This window comes from Sciurus vulgaris (genome assembly GCF_902686455.1).
Source record: "Sciurus vulgaris genome assembly, chromosome: 7".
NCBI lineage: Eukaryota > Metazoa > Chordata > Mammalia > Rodentia > Sciuridae > Sciurus > Sciurus vulgaris.
Window position 1 is genome coordinate 52,778,462 of NC_136467.1, and position 16,733 is coordinate 52,795,194.

The window sequence follows — 16,733 nt, forward strand, 5'->3', positions numbered from 1 at the left end:
AGCAGTGTGACTTACGGCCGCCTCCTTGTAGAGTGCCGTTGTGGGCGAATGAGAACGCGGGATTGGGTTTTCAGTTGTCTTGGGCGGGCCACCTTCCAAAATGACCCAGTCGGTGGTCATACAGGGTGAGCTGCACCCGGGTGTTGGGATTCGGTTGCCAGAGGGTTTAGCAGTCGATTCTTATCTAATGTCCATTCTCTCTATTCTTCTTCCTTGGTCGCAGTTGGCCAGTGCGGAAACCAGATCGGTTGCTGTTTCTGGGACCTGGTGCTGAGGGAGCACGCGGCGGTCAACCAGGTACTGGTATCCGCCGGGAGTCTCCCTCGCCTGTCACCGAGGTCTCCCGGAAAAAAAAAAAAAAGAGAGAGAAAGAAAATGCTTTGAGCTTTTATCTGTGCGATATAAGTTATATGGGGTCTTGTCAGTGAAGAACATATAACTTTTTTTTGACGTATGTTGCTGTTAGACACACACTAGTCTGAAAAAACACTGGCCAGAAACCATAGTCATAAAAGTTTTCTTGATTCTTAGGTCTCCTGTTTATTAGTGTTCTTGTGAAAAGCAGTATGTATGTGGAAGTACTTTATAAAATAGGCTACACTTGTGACTGTTAACTAGTCAGCTTGTAAAAGGATCACCAAGAATCCAGAGAAAATTCGATTTGATACATCTGTTCTACAATCCTATGGGGAAGTCTTTCTTCACCCCCCTGCTGAACTTAACCTATAGATCTCTTGGCATTTACTCTCTACTACAAACATCGGATAATCAATCTAAACGTTTTTGTGATGTTTGCATATTCTTATGGCCACTTCTAGCCATTACATCACTAAATAATAAGAATTATTAAAATTAAAAGGACTTTATTTGGATAAATTCAAGACAAATTATATAATTTGTTTTCTTTTTAGAAAGGAATTTATGATGAAGCAATAAGCAGCTTCTTTCGAAATGTGGATACCAGGTAAGATGATATTAAAGTCTTATCACAGCATGTCAACAGACTAGGAGAGAATTCTTTAAAGAACAATAAAAACAATTGACAGCTATGAAGTTTTCTGGGTTTTTTGTTTGTTTTTCTCTTTGAAAGCATAGTCTCATTTTATCATTAGTATTTTCATATTCTGCAGAACAGGACAACAAATTTCCTTTTCAGGCTTTATTAAGGAGCAAAAAGAACCTTTAGTGTGACTTCGTTTAACTTAACCTTGAAATGAATTTTCTCTTAAGCTGAAATTTTCCCTGAGGGTATCTTGTTAATGCATCTAATAATGACTAACTTTTGAAAGTATTCAAGTTTATTGTGCATTTGTGGTCGGGAATACTTGCTCTAAGTATAAGAATGTGCTAAAAGGAGAAAAGTTGTGTAAACTGCTTATAACAAACATTACTTTTGTCTATTTAATGAAAGCTATATGTATCATAAATCTTTTATCTGAAAGAGTAGTTTGACATTCAGGGTATGTTCATAAGCTTTTAATGTTAAATCATTAAGTTTACATATTTTCAAAATACTCCCTAAAACTAACCGTGGTGAATTTGCATGAAAATTATACTTAATATCAGTCTTTAATTCAACAAAAATTCTAGTTTTAGTCTGAATTAGGTGACTGGGTGTTTATATCTTCTAAGAAAGGCTAATTACTTTTCATTTTGTTAGTAAATTCTGGGACCTACTGCTCAAGCATGCAAACTCAGAAACCTTGTTATTTGCACCTTGAGAATGAATCCATTGCACTCCAGTACAATCAGATTAACCAAAATGAATCCATTGTTCTTCAGTACAATCAGATTAACCAAAACCAAAAAAATAGAAGATTAAAAAGTGAAAAGTCAATGTAGTAATGGACAAGGAGAAACTATTGCCTCAGAAAGACCGTATTCTCATTTTTCATCACATTCTCTTTTGCAGGAAATCTATCAGATAATCAGAAGGTTGCTTAGTGACCATAAAAGTTAGGAGTGTTACCTTAATGGCTGTTATCATTTGTCTTTAGTAAATGGAATTAGATATCATAAAGACTGATTCCATCTTATCTGTGACCCAGAATATCCTGTCCCCTAAATTCTACTAGGAATCTCAAATCTGCCTTTGCAATATATCTTTCAAAATATTACCTCAATAACTAAGTTCCTACTCCCACTTCTTTCTTGATAGACAACTCTTTCATTGAACATTACATAGTTGAGACTCAGCCTGGGAGTTTTTCTCTCTTAATACATAATGACACTCATATATTCTGTGTGTTTTATACTTTAACCTTAGAACACTCTTATTTTCCCAAAATCAAGTTTGGGGAGGAGGAGGCAGGGGGGTGTGGAGCACCTTATTCTTTCTGTATACTTTGAACACAAAGCTTCTTTTCCACAAAGGAGTACCAAAAAAATCTTTTTCAAAAATGAGACCACATCTTCATGTACCTTTCTTTATCAAATTATACCTTTTTAATAGCATGATAGAAATTTATAGCAGAAGTTGGCAAACATAGTCCATAAAGGATCAGTTAGTATTTTAATTTGCAGATCATAATAGACGTATCATAGCTATTAAACTGTCTTTATAGCATGAATGCAGTCATTGATAGTACACAAACAAATGATTATGGCTGTATTTGAATAAAACTTTTAGAACAGGCTGTTAGTTAGATTTGTCCTGAGGATGGCAGCTTACCAATTCCTGGTCTATAGCATCTGCATTTAACTCTGCTTCCCTTCACGTAGTCTGTCTTTTTGTGTACTCTTTATTAAGCCATACAACATGCTTGGTTATAGATTTCAGTACTTCGGTAACATATTTTCAATATAAAATTCTAGGAACAGCCTTAGTTTCTCAATGGTATATAACTAGTATATCAGTTCATAGGTATTTGACTGCAACAGGAAACCTCATTAATAGTAGCTTAAGCAATATAGGTATTCATTTATCTCACAAAGAAATCTGGAAATAGAATATTCAAAGGTTGGCAAAATGCCTCAGAGACCTACATTCCATATGTTTTTCCCTCCTTAGTATATTAGCTTTTTTCCATATTTATTACTTCATGAATGCATTCTTCATGAAATGCATTCTCTTCCCCAGGAATCATAACCATAATCATGTTTGAGGCAGAAAAAAGGAAGGTTAGAACCAGTTCCGTCTGGTTCTTTTTATCAGAAAAACTTCCTGAAATATCTCTCCTTTTATCTCTGAAACTGTGTGTTATATGGCCTATCCTAAATACAAAGAAAGCTAAGGAAATAAGTTTCTCACTTTCTCAGACTAATAAGAGGTAAGGGAGAAGAAAGTTAGGAATGGCTATTGTGTCTACTTTACCTGGCATATAACCAACCTTTTTTGTATATATGGAAGTTCACATTTAGCCACGGAAGATCTTGGGACCTTTTCTCATTTTTTTTTTTTTTCCTTTCAGAGTGATTGGTGATGGTGGCAGTATTTCCAAAGGAAAAATTCGTTCTTTGAAAGCACGAGTAAGATATATATACATATATATGCTTGACATTCCATGTGTTTTTAAAAATAACTATTGTTTCTCTAACTTGACAATAAAATTTTGACTTCTTGAAATTTAAAAAAATTTACTAAGCCATAGTATTATAAATAAAACTAAGCAGACATTTGTGTCCACCTGAAACATTAAGGGTCAATTTTCATACTTAAACACTATATTTAGCAATTCATTTCATTGTTTCAGGGGAAATACATGTCTGGATAATCTATGTCTAGATAAATGATAACAAAAGAAACCTTTTTAACTTGAAGAACAGGTAGAGCAATAGATACAAGTTAATTTTTCATTTAAAGATAATAGAAAACTAATTTGCATCAGGGTTACTACAAATTCAAAACATGGATCCAGCCACAGAAGAGTGAATAAATACATAGTAATTTCTCCTGAATAAAAACGCTTTGAGCTAATAGCCATATTTACAGTTTTAATCTTATTCCAGCATTTCTGTGATTGTTTCTCTACAACAGACTGTTTTCTTATTGTTGATTAGTAGTCTTTAACTATAACAAGAAGGAACAGTAGTTTAAATGCTGTGGAAGAATTTGAGGTGCTAAGGCTCATACCTGGTATAGTGACTAAAAGACTGGTGAGCTGTCGTGTTATGGCATCTGGAAACCATATCCTGTACCTTTGCTTTCTGATGTCCTTGAAAGCAAAACTTTAGAGCTAATGTGCTTGTAAGCTTTCAGGATAATTGGCTAAAACTTAGTGTCCTCCACTAAGAGAGCCAGCATCCACATCTAAACCTTAAGAGACTTTGACATTTCCTAGATTACTCCCAACTTGACCTCTTGCCAACCACTATCAGCGAGCAGGGCAGAAGAAGCACTGTTAGGAAAGAATGTAAATCAGCATGTTTCTGAAACTTGTAACTTTTGTCCCAGAGGGTACCCTACCATTTTCTCCACAAGAACTTCCTGTATTATGTGCCTATGATCACTGAAGAGTTGAGACTTCAAAAGATAACTTGGCGCTTGGATCCCTCCATGGTGTCCAGTGTCTTAGGTTAATAGACAAATACACATAATTTTGTAAATCTTATTACAATTATGAAAAGGTGGAAGCACTATTACCATGTGGCTCTAAAAGGAAATGTAAACATCCCAAGTCCTAGAAAAGTTGTGACTCCAGACTTAGGATGCCTAATTGAGGAACCCAGAATACTCTCAAAATTTAATTAATTTCCAGAGGAAAAACAAGTCAAGGACTTGATGTGACTAAGGAAAGATTGAAAGAGATATATCAGGGTTTTAATGCTAAGTGACTAGAGCAACAGTTCTGCCAGGAGGGGCCTAAATATCGTGTGTGTTCCGCATATTGCTTCCCTTGCCAGATAGTAAGGTAATTGAGAGTGAGATTTATGTACCTTTAATTTTCCACAAATCATCTCAATCTGTTTTGGAACAAAGCCAATGTAAGCTTATTTGTTCCCTTTATAATCTGATACAATATGTAATACTACAATTTGCCCACATAGTCAAGTCTTTCTTTGGGTTGGTTAGGTGTTAAAGCAAGCAGGTAAGATAAGAGTTGCATATTGTCAGAAATATCCCCCAAATCCCTAAAATTGCCAGTATATAACCAGTCCTATGCAAGTAAAGTATATATATATACACATATATATATATCATGATTGCTGTATATAAGAGGAATACATTTATAAAACATGGTTTTTTAGTCTTTGTAAAATCCTCTATAATATTTTACTTATATATCCTGTAGTAAAAACATAGCTAATTACATAGATTCACAGGTTTTTTTTAATGCTGGAGATTAAATCTAAGGGTGCTTTACCACTGAGCTACACCCCTAGTCCTTTTTTATTTTCATTGAGTTATCCAGGCTGACCTTGAATTTGGAATCCTCATACCTCAACTTCCCTAGTAGCTGAAATTACAGGTGTGTGCCACCACACCTGGCTCAAATTCACAGAATTTAAATATGTATAAATTTTAACTATGTAATCAGTACTCTATAATATTGAACCTGTCTCTGTTTAATCAGATTGTAGAAAATTAAGTTTGATGGTTAAGAGTGAAGATTCTGTGCCAAGTTAGCCAGGTGGTCATAGCCAAGTTATGTAACTTTTTTAAGCCTCAGTTTCCTCGTGTAAAATAAGGATGATCGTACCTGAGCGTAGGGTTGTGTGGATTAAATAAATTCTCACATCTGGAGCATTTAGAATTGTCATATACTAACTGCTCAATGTTATAGAGTCACAAGAACTAAAGCCCATGAACCAAGCACTTCTCTGTGACAATTGAATCAAGGAGTTAACAAATAATTTATAGTGTACACTAAGGTTATTTTAGAATTTTTTTTCAGCTTTGCTCTTTTAACTCTTATTTCACTTTTTCACTCTTGTTCACTGTTTTTGCTGGGGATTTTTTGGTTTGGTTTTGGGCTTTTTTTGGGTTTTATTTGGGTTTGGTGTAGGTGATTTTTTTGTCTCTTTTTTTTTGTTTTTGTTTTTGTTTTTGTTTTTGGTTTGGTGCTGGGCATTGAAGCCAAGACCTCACATGTGCTAAGCATATACTCTATCACTGAGCTACACCCCCAGCTCTCACTGTAAAGAACGTGGAAAGTAAAGTATAAGAAAATGAGAGGAGGGGACAAATAATCCTATGCCAAGCTATCCCTGCTTACATTTTGGTATGTTCCTTTCAGTCTTTTTTTTTTTTTTTTTTTTTCTATTGTTTTCTTTCTGTGTTTAAATTTGTTTTATGTTTTTCTTCTTAGTAGTATAAAATTTTGTGGTAATGAATCAGATTGTGAATTACTTGGAGAAAGGGACCATGTTGTCATTGAATGGTTTTGGGCCATGATGCAAAAAGGACATCATGGCTACATCCTGTGTTTGTTGAGAACTTTTTCTGGCTAAGGTTACCTTCTACACTTCTAAGTCCTGGTTAGATATTCAGTTGAGAGGATTATTATATCCCCCAGTTGGCATATTGGAGTAGGACAAGAGTTTAGAATCCACCTTATAATTGAAGTCTACCTTTAGAACAGGGAGAGATTCCTTTTCAATGCTTAACAGAGTCTACATAAAGATTTTGATTAAATTTAAAGGAATAATGCAGTTTACAGCTCACAAATTCATTGACAGAATAAATAACTCTAAAGGAAATGTCTATTTTATTTCTCTTTTTAGGCTGTCTTAATTGATATGGAAGAAGGGGTAGTGAATGAAATTCTCCAGGGACCATTGAGAGATGTATTTGATAGCAAGCAGCTCATCACTGATATTTCTGGCTCAGGAAATAATTGGTGAGAATATGTTTAATATAAATTTTGAATATTATCTGAGAAAATTAAGCATTCTTTATTTGGTTAGGTCCTGCTGATGTGAGTGCAAGATACACTATGCCACAGACATCTTCTTTTCCTTAATAAATGATGGTGTTTCACAATGCTTGAAAGCCACATGTATTTACTTTTACTCCTAGTCCCTTTTACCTTTTTTTTAAAGAAAGAGATGAATTAGGAAAAATTGATTTTCTAAATTCTTCTTTGCAAATTGATTCTCCCAATAACCCCCCAACCCACACTTGGCTATACTGGGGCTTGTACCCAGGGGCTTTCTGCCCCTTTCAGTATTTTGATTTTTTTAATGTTTTTAACTTGTGTATGTGTGTAGTAACGGGGATTGAACCCAGGGGCACTTACCACTGAACCATATCCCCAGCTTTATTTTGAGGCAGAATCTCAGTAAGTTGCTAAGGTTGGCCTCAAACTTGTCATTTTTCTGCTTCAGCCTCCCAGGTAGCTGGGATTACAAGTGTATGCCAGCATGCCTTGCTCAGATTGATTCTTATATAACACTAAGTAGTGACAGAAGTTTAAAGTACTTTTGTAAACCAGTCTCTTTCATTATTTGACTCTCTCAAGTTCTCCCTTTAGTCAAAGTTAATAGAATTGTTATAAAGATGCAAGCCAGACCTTGTCCTAGCATACAGACTGAACCTGATGCTATTTTGAGCCTTAAATATGTAATAGTCACTGTATTAGCCGGGGAAAAACCTCCAACAGTGGTCATTTAAGAATTCACATTGATGTTTTTTGTAAAAAATTAAGTAATTCATTGTTATTGGCAAATCTCATATTTTTTACTTCAAATATTTAATACCTCAGGTTCAAAATGTGAAGTGATGTATCATTTCATTAAAACATTAATTTGAATCTTGTGTTCTTGGAGATTAATTTAGAGAAATCCAGTCACTTAATAAGTGAGCCCATCTAGCCTCCCAACTGGACTTTTCTCTAATAGTCATATAATTTTTTATGTAACTTTTGAATTATGCCTAACTGCATGTATGTGATGGAAAAATCATTTTTATAATTCATCATTAGGATACTTGCAAATTTGAGCAACCAAAAAGACTTAGTCTCATGAATATCATTTTTTTACATTTGCCATTTCATATAATAACATCATAATGTAATTACTTTTCCTCCTATTTTAAACCAGAGTAGGTTAGTTTAACTTTTTAAATTTCTAATGTCTTTGTAGTTGACTTCATTCTGCTCTTTAATATGTAAATTCACTGCCATTCAGAATTTACTTTAAATGGAAACAAAAAAATAAGTAACTGAAATCTTATTTTGTTGTGATTGTATCTCAAGAGAAAAGTTGAAAAGATGAGATTAGAAAACCATAATTTAGGATCCTATGATAATGAGTTATCAGGATATTCGAGTATTATAGATAAGTGATATATATAAAATTTACCATCTAATATCTTCAAGATATTACATTATTACTTACTGAAGTAAAAACAGATTTTTACTTTTCCATTTTCAATTTTTTCCATTATCTTTTTATTTAGAACAGAAATAATAAAATCAAGAAGTAATAAATGCAATGATTTTTTTTTTTTTAAATCTATATTCTTATTTTCAGGGCTGTGGGTCACAAAGTTTTTGGCAGTCTTTACCAAGAAAAGATTTTAGAGAAACTCAGAAAGTCGGCAGAGCACTGTGATTGTTTGCAGTGTTTCTTTATAATACACTCCATGGGAGGAGGTAAAGTTATTCACTCATTTGACTATAACAATATTAAAATCCAGATGGGAATTCATTTTGCAAACCTAAGTCTTGTTTTCAGAACTATGCTTGATAAAGATAGAACTATTTAGAGTATATGTGTGTATTTGAATTACAGCTTACCTTAAAATTTTGTGAAATTGGGTCACTATTACCAATTTTTAAGTCCTTTTTAAGATCCAACAGAGCTAAATTGGAAAAACGTTTTTCTTTTACCTTTACCTTCTTTCATAAAATTTTCAGTCAGATTTCAGTATATAAGAGTTTTGGGGAACATTTATTTTTCCTCAGAGTATGCTTATTCAGTCTTACCTCCTAACTAGGACTGAGTGTTTCTGGCACATTATTATATTTGCTTATCAGAGAATATCAATATAGTTTTTTTGGTACTGGGGATTGAACCTATGGGCACTTAACCACTGAGTCACATCCTTAGCACCCCCATCTTTTTTTTTTTTTTCTCTCTCCAAGACACGGTCTCACTAAGTTGCTGAGGCTGGCCTCAAACTTCAGCCTTCCAAGCCACGGGATTACAGGCATGTGCCCTCACACCCTGCATCAACATACTTTCTTTAACCACCTCTACGCTTTTCTCATCTCCAAGAAAATAGAAATAAAAACTTCTTTCAGTTAATTTATTTAAATCACCTACTACATGGTAATTAATTAACTTAAACTAGAAATATATGATCTACATAGCTTTCTTTGCCCAGGGAAGCCTGTAACTTAGAACTGAAGTATTTTGTTCCCCTGCACTATGAAATAGAAACAATTTGTTAATTTTAAAATAGGATTAACAAATTTTTTAAATTCCACACTCTTTCTCTCCAAGCTCAAATTGATTTTATACTTAGTAGGTTATATACGATTGACATATCTTTTATTCACTGACATGGCATTTTAAAATTGTATCTCCTGTGTAACCATGCCTTTAGAAGACCATCATTATCAAGAAACTTTTTATCTTTGTACTAGTGTAATGCATTTGTGCCACCGTAGCTATAGGCAATATTCCCAGAAAGAAAGATGGAATGAAGGAATATGAGCTTTTTAAGTTTTGGTTGATGTCACTAATATATCTTCCTACAATATTGTACCAATTTATATATTAGCCATAAAAAATATATAAGTTTCCATTTTCCTATACTGCCATTAAAGACTACCCCAAAAAATCTTTTTCATGTAGTATTTTTAGCATCATAGCCTTTTCATATTTATCTATATAAGTCAGGCCAATGGCATCAAACTTTTTTAACCAGAATAACAAGAAATATATTTAATATCCTAACACAGCACCCCCACCCACACACCCATGCGCGCGCGCACGCGCGCGCACACACACACACACACACACACACACACACACACACACACACACACACACACACAGGCTGAAACAAAAGATTCAGAGAACCTTATTTACTCATGTAATATGTGACACATTGATTCTTCCTCCTTGTTCATTTAAGAAAAAATACTGGTACCAATCTAGTAATTAGTTTATAGCTAATAGTTCACATCCTATGGTTTGAAAAATGAGATTCCAACAGAAATTTCTCTCTTTAAGTTCTTAAAAATTTCTGAATTTAGCTGGGTGCACTGACCATATACCTGTAAACCTAGTAATTCAGGAGGCTGAGATAAGAGGATTTCAAGTTCAGGGTCAATCTGGCCAACTTTCTAACACCCTATCTCAAAATTAAAATATCTGAATTTATATAAATGTAACTTATGCATCAGAAAATTATCTTTAATGAGATTGCTAGAATTTCCATTTTTAAATACCAGTGACAATATTTCATATTTGAAAATTTTATAAATTCAAAGTGGACATACTTAATTTTAAACAATTTTGACTCAGTTTTTTAAGTTTCTTAGTGGCATGACAGTTTTCTTCATCATTAAGATTGTATGTATACTACACCAAAGCTGTCAAGATAGGTTTTTTCCCTTTTAAGTTGCTTGATATTAAGTGTAATTTGAATATTAACTTAGTTGAATTTTCACTATTCAGTTCTCTTGACATCTAAGGTTTAAATATATGAAAAAGTAAAATACAGAAAGTCATCCCAAACTCATGGACACAGTCAGAGATGGAATTCAGGACTTTTAACTACCTGTGCTGAAATTAAATTTATCTGAAATTAAATTAGCTAATACATAATCAAACACAAATAAATTGAAAATTATTTCTACAAATAAAAAAAATTCCAAGTTCCTCACAGTTATAGTCTGAATCATTCATGCTATTTTCATTTTGAAATTTTAATCCTCAGGAACAGGATCTGGACTTGGCACATTTCTTTTAAAGGTGCTTGAAGATGAATTCCCAGAAGTATACAGATTTGTAACTTCAGTTTATCCTTCTGGTGAGGATGATGTCATAACTTCACCTTATAATAGCATCTTGGCAATGAAGGAACTTAACGAGCATGCAGACTGTGTGTTGCCCATTGACAATCAAGTAAGAAATGACATTGAAACTTATGAACAAAGTTCATGTACATTTTTTCCTGTGTTATGCGTATGTGTTTACATGAAATGTTCTCTTCAGCTTTTAGCATTCTCATCTAAGAAGAAAAAAAAAAAAAGTTTAAATTGTTTTTCTTTCTCTTCTTGCCTAGTAGCCCCATCTGGGTCCACTCTTCTTAATAGTCTCTCTTCTCAAATTTTTCTCTCAAAAGTCTTTATTTGACATCATCAGCAAAATTGACCTCATGGTGAATTCTGGAAAGTTGGGTAAAACTGTGAAGCCAAAGAGTCTGATTACTTCAAATGCTGGGGCTTTTAAAAAGCAGCAGAGGAGGCCCTTTGATGCAATGAACAACATTGTGGCAAATTTGCTGCTTAACCTAACAAGGTAAAACCCTGTTTAAAAATATGACTATGCTTTTGATGATGTTTGAGATTTTTGTAGTGGCATTTTATTATTATAAGTTGTGGGAGCTTCTTTTGTTATTTTCTTTTGTCTTATATTTTATGTCTTGGAGTGATAGACCAGAGTTTAATTCCTATGTCTGTGAAGCATCTTTCTACAAATACATTCCATGAAATATTAGTGGTATTCAATAATAATGATTTTATTGTAGATGCACTGGAGAAACACTTATTTAGACAAAATTAAAATTCTTTTGCAGTAGAACATTTTAATTTCTTAAACTACCTAACATATACCTCCTTGTTAGCTGATCCAAAAGATTTCCATGACTTTGATCTCAAAGATTTCTTGGACATTATTATATTCCAGATTATAGAGTGAATCAAGCATATTAAAAATTTTAGTAAAGTTTCTACAATAATTATTGACCTAAAGTCTGTTTTAAGTAAAATATTTTGTGTAATGATCAAGTTTAATAGTAGTAAGTTACACTTTACTAATCTAAAAATAAGAATTGCTATAGATATTATATGTTGTATTTTAATTATCCTTATACATAATTGTTTGTGATACTAACTTTCAGAAATACCACAAAAGAGCTATATCTAAACTGAACAGTGTACAAAAATGCATTTGAGAAAATGCCTGTTGAACAAGTCAAATTTTATTCAAAGTGTGTTTTTCAAATTAAAATGTTTTCCCATTGTTTTAATGTCAAACTTTTAGCTCTGCAAGATTTGAAGGTTCCCTTAACATGGACATTAATGAAATCAGCATGAATTTAGTTCCTTTTCCACAACTTCATTATCTTGTGTCAAGCCTAACACCTCTATATACACTGGCAGACATTAATGTTCCTCCTCGGAGGTAAGATGTTACTTAATTTCAATTTCTTCCGAATCTGCATTACTTCAAAAAAAAAAAAAAAATGTAAGAGAAAAAGTATATAGTAATTTTAGATATGAATGTCATTTTATTTGTGAGAAGTATATAAAGTACAGTTGATAACAGCCATTTTTTTCATTAGGTGAATGCTTATTTGTTTAGAAGTAATTGTTTAAAAATATCAAACTATTTGAAATTAAATCTAATCGTGTCATTTTTAAGCCTTTATAAGTTTTAAAATTAAAGTTTACATCAGTTTTTTTGTAGACATTGTGCTTTTAAGATAATATGAGCATGTTCATTGATGATGAGCTTTAAAAATTCACCCTGACATTCACAATTGAAAGGAAAAATGTCCTACCAAACTCTGTAAGGGGCTAGTAGGTAAATAAGAAAATGAAAACTAAAGATTCCTTTTTATCGTTAAAGTTTGGCAAGAAAATGATTCTATGGTGCAGGAATATTACAAGTGATATTGATAAACTTTCATTTGAGCCAGTAGCAAATGACTGGTTATGCTGATTAATAGATAGAATTCCTTTTCTGCATAGGATTCTAAAGACCTTAGCTAGATAAGTGTGTACCATACACAGTGTATGGAACATGTTGATCATTGAATGTTTACTACTATCAGCCCAACATTAAATTAGTATATTTATAAGTAGAATGTACACCTTTAATGTACACCTATAATTACTATTATAGGTGTAATTATAATAGTTCCTCACTAGTTTTTCTATCTTACAAGAGAGTAAACCTTTGTGTTGGCCTGCTTGTTGTATGGTGGCTCTGATTTTTTCTGATTATCCTTCTCTAAAGTAATGTCTGTAAGACAACACCATAAAAAAATGCTCAAAACCACATTCATACCAGAATTTTGAACATAATTACATATGATTGATGTTATTTGCCCTTTTAGGGAGACCTCCTTCCCTCCTGTAAAATAATAAGTATAGAACATAAATTCCATTAGGGCAGGAAGTTTGTTTTGTTTTTGAGGAGTGTTTTTTGTTGTTGGTGGTGGTAGTGATGATGGTGGTGGTAGGTGGTGGTGGTGTTTTTGCTTTTGTTTTGGTGCAGGGGATGGAAGAAACTCAGGGCCTTATGTGTACTAGGCAAGCATTTGATCACTGAGTTGCATCCCCAGCCCAGGAAATTTTTATTATGTTCACTGCTAGGTTTTTTGTGCTCAGAATAGTGTTTGACAAATTTAATAAATATTGGAAAAATAAATAGCACAGATTTTTGCAGCTCTTCCCACATATTCTGCAAGTTCAGCACATAAAGTTTATCTCAGGAACCTCATCATATTTGTATTGAGTTAAATGATAGTTAAGAACCAAAGTGGGGTCATATTCAGGACCTAGAAGCTGTACGTTGTTAGATACAAACTGTCAATCACCTTTTGCTTCCTCTTGCTAACTGAAGACATTCCTTTATTTTTTATCCTTTAGATTACAAGACTAGTTTAAAGTCTCCTTTTTCAGGAACACTACTAAAGAATTTAACCTTGTATAGGAGACCATCACATTGTCTTTCAATAATTTCCTTCTAATGATTAATCTATTTATGATTTTACAAAGTAGTGGTCTTAATGTAGCCTTTCAGTTAGTTTTGATAATTGAATTAGATATTGAATTAAATAAGCCAATTGAACTGAGCAATAATGATATAGGTTTCAGAAATCACCAACACATGGAGCTAATGCTACATTTAACATTAACATTTTGTAGTTACCCGAAATCACCAATATACAGAAAAAGCTTCCCCCCCCCCCCAAAAAACAAAGAGAGATGTTACATGATTGCTCCTCCTATTTCCCATCAAGATTGCTTTGATGGATTGGGCAGAGGGGAGTTAAGGGTGGGGAGGGGGCAAGGGGATAGGAAAGATGTTGGTATGAGACAAACATCATTACCCTATATACATGTATGATTACACAAATGGTATGACTCTACATCATGTACAACCAGAGAAATGAAAGGTTGTGCTATGTGAAAGGTTGTATACAATGAATTAAAATGCATTCTGCTGTCATGTGTAGTTAGAACAAATAAAAAGATTGCTTTGAGAGAATAATAGCTATTTAATATATTTAGAATACATGATATATATTCTAATATTAGTATAGTGTGAATTTTTTTTATTTGCCTATGGATGACAGTCTTCTCAGTCGGGAGGTGGGGTTGGGTTTCCGGGGAATTGAACTCAGGGGCACTCAACCACTGAGCCACATTCCCAGCCCTATTTGTATTTTATTTAGAGACAGGATCTGAGTTGCTTAGGGCCTCACTTTTGCTTAGGCTAGCTTTGAACTTACAGTCCTCCTGCCTCAGCCCCCTGAGCCACTGGGATTATAGGCATGCACCACTGTGCCTGACTATCTTCTCATTTTATAATTACATATTGAAAAAACATTTTTTTTTTTAATAAACTGACTTTTTATTGTTCTAGGTTGGATCAGATGTTTTCAGATGCCTTTAGTAAAGATCACCAGCTAATTCAAGCAGATCCCAAACATAGCCTTTATCTTGCCTGTGCCCTCATGGTTAGAGGAAATGTACAAGTTTCAGATCTTCGAAGAAATATTGAAAGGTTTGGTTTCTATTTTTCAAGATAATGTATGTGTGCTGCTTGGAATAGTGTAGCATAGTAGTTAAGACAACCTCTCCTCAAATTATAGCAATGTCACAAGTTACTTAGCCTTCCTGGACCTTGCTTTTTTCAAGTGTAATATAAAAGTAGTGATAGTACAAAGTTATTTATAAATATTAAGTGATCCATGAGATGTTTTATTTCCTGAAAGTGTTTAAAATTTTGTAGCTAATAATGTTTTTATTACCACCACTATTACATCACAGCTTCTGTGTTTATGTCCTGCTCTTTGACAGTTCATTTTTAGAAAACCTACTCCATTGAATTAAATCATAATACTCTCATTTGTTTTTATCTCCAGATTTCTAATCTTAAAGGATGTGTTTCTAGCTTTTTCAGTCACCATCACATGTGATTTAATGTCTTCCTATTAAGTGTCTAAGTTCCCTCTCACATTGTCCCATGATACTGTTAACAGTTGGAAAAAAAAAAATTATAAACTAAGCAATTAGCATGGTACTGTCAGTAATGCCTCTGTTTAACTAATGTGCACTACCATCATGTGGCATCTTTTTGTACCTTAGTTCTTACTTTTGAGTTTTTTATCTCAGATTAAAACCTTCTCTACAGTTTGTCTCCTGGAATCAAGAAGGCTGGAAGACCAGCCTGTGTTCTGTACCTCCTGTGGGCCACTCTCATTCATTATTAGCTTTAGCAAATAACACATGCGTGAAGCCTACCTTCGTGGAACTGAGAGAGAGGTTCATGAGGCTCTACAAAAAGAAGGTAATCACTCACCTTCCTCCCTGTTCACTGTGGCTCTTTTAGGTGTATCACATTACAAATCAGAACCAACCTCATCTACCATTTTGTTGTACTAACTGAAGAGGAGACGCTTACTATTACTACTTTTACTCTGAGATATATTTCCTGAGTTTATAGGATTTAGGTGAGATATTTGACTCAAGTTCTCATTTCTGTTGTAAAGCTGAATGTACTAGAATTTTAAAAGTATTTACCTTATGGGACAGTTGTATGTATTAAAGTTTCTGGAATGGTAATTTTTATCCTCTTGTATTTACAGGCTCACCTCCATCACTATCTACAGGTTGAAGGGATGGAGGAGAGCTGTTTCACAGAAGCTGTGTCATCTTTGTCAGCACTCATCCAGGAGTACAGCCAACTAGATGCCACAAAAAGCATGCCTGTGGAGGACATCCCTAGACTAAGTGTAGCTGTGTAAAAAAGAAACCAAGAAATACAACTGTCACTTTTTCCTAATTTCACATTGTTTTTTCAGAATTTTTGTGATTTAGAAAATTCACTTTTTCATATTATCACAAATACTTTGTCTAAAATAGAGTAGTTTCTGTTTATTCACAATTCATTGATACCAGTGTGTGAAATTAGTAAAATCCTGTTACCTTTACTGTAAGTAGTTTATCAGAATTGAGACAACAGTTCTTTAATAGTTTGCTTTATTTATTGCCTAATATTTATACACTGATAATCATGTCTTTGGTAAAAATCTTGTAGAGATTCACTTTTATATTTATTTATAATTTATATTTTGATATTGTTTAAATTCTTTCAAAGTACATACTGTGAGTTGAACATAAAATATAAATATTTCCATGTAATATCCACTAACTTTTCAGAGACAGACTTTATTACAACTGTTAAGAAATTATATATCTTTTATAAAAAATTACTTACACTATTTGTTTTAAATTATTGTGAAGTATAATTACTTTTTTATCCAACCACTTGATTTTATAATAAATGTTCAAATTTTCAAACAGTGCTACATGTTATTGTTT

The 16,733-nt window shown here is 33.3% G+C and overlaps 1 protein-coding gene across 2 annotated transcripts; it reads left to right on the forward strand.

The window, feature by feature from the left end:
- The first annotated feature begins 4 nt into the window (after positions 1-4).
- TUBE1 (tubulin epsilon 1) lies at positions 5-16,568 on the forward strand. Of its 2 annotated transcripts, none has more exons than XR_013765270.1 (12): positions 5-125; positions 224-297; positions 912-964; positions 3,411-3,468; positions 6,664-6,779; positions 8,413-8,534; positions 10,832-11,019; positions 11,240-11,415; positions 12,160-12,300; positions 14,773-14,913; positions 15,544-15,699; positions 15,998-16,135. XR_013765270.1 is itself a non-coding variant. In XM_079148284.1 (12 exons), exons 1-12 carry the CDS (start codon positions 101-103, stop codon positions 16,154-16,156), a joined length of 1,428 nt encoding a protein of 475 aa, XP_079004410.1. In that variant the 5' UTR covers positions 5-100; the 3' UTR covers positions 16,157-16,568. The 2 variants fall into 2 exon arrangements, 1 of the variants encoding a protein (XP_079004410.1); XM_079148284.1 differs by having other exon boundaries at positions 15,525-15,699; positions 15,998-16,568.
- Positions 16,569-16,733: the final 165 nt, after the last annotated feature.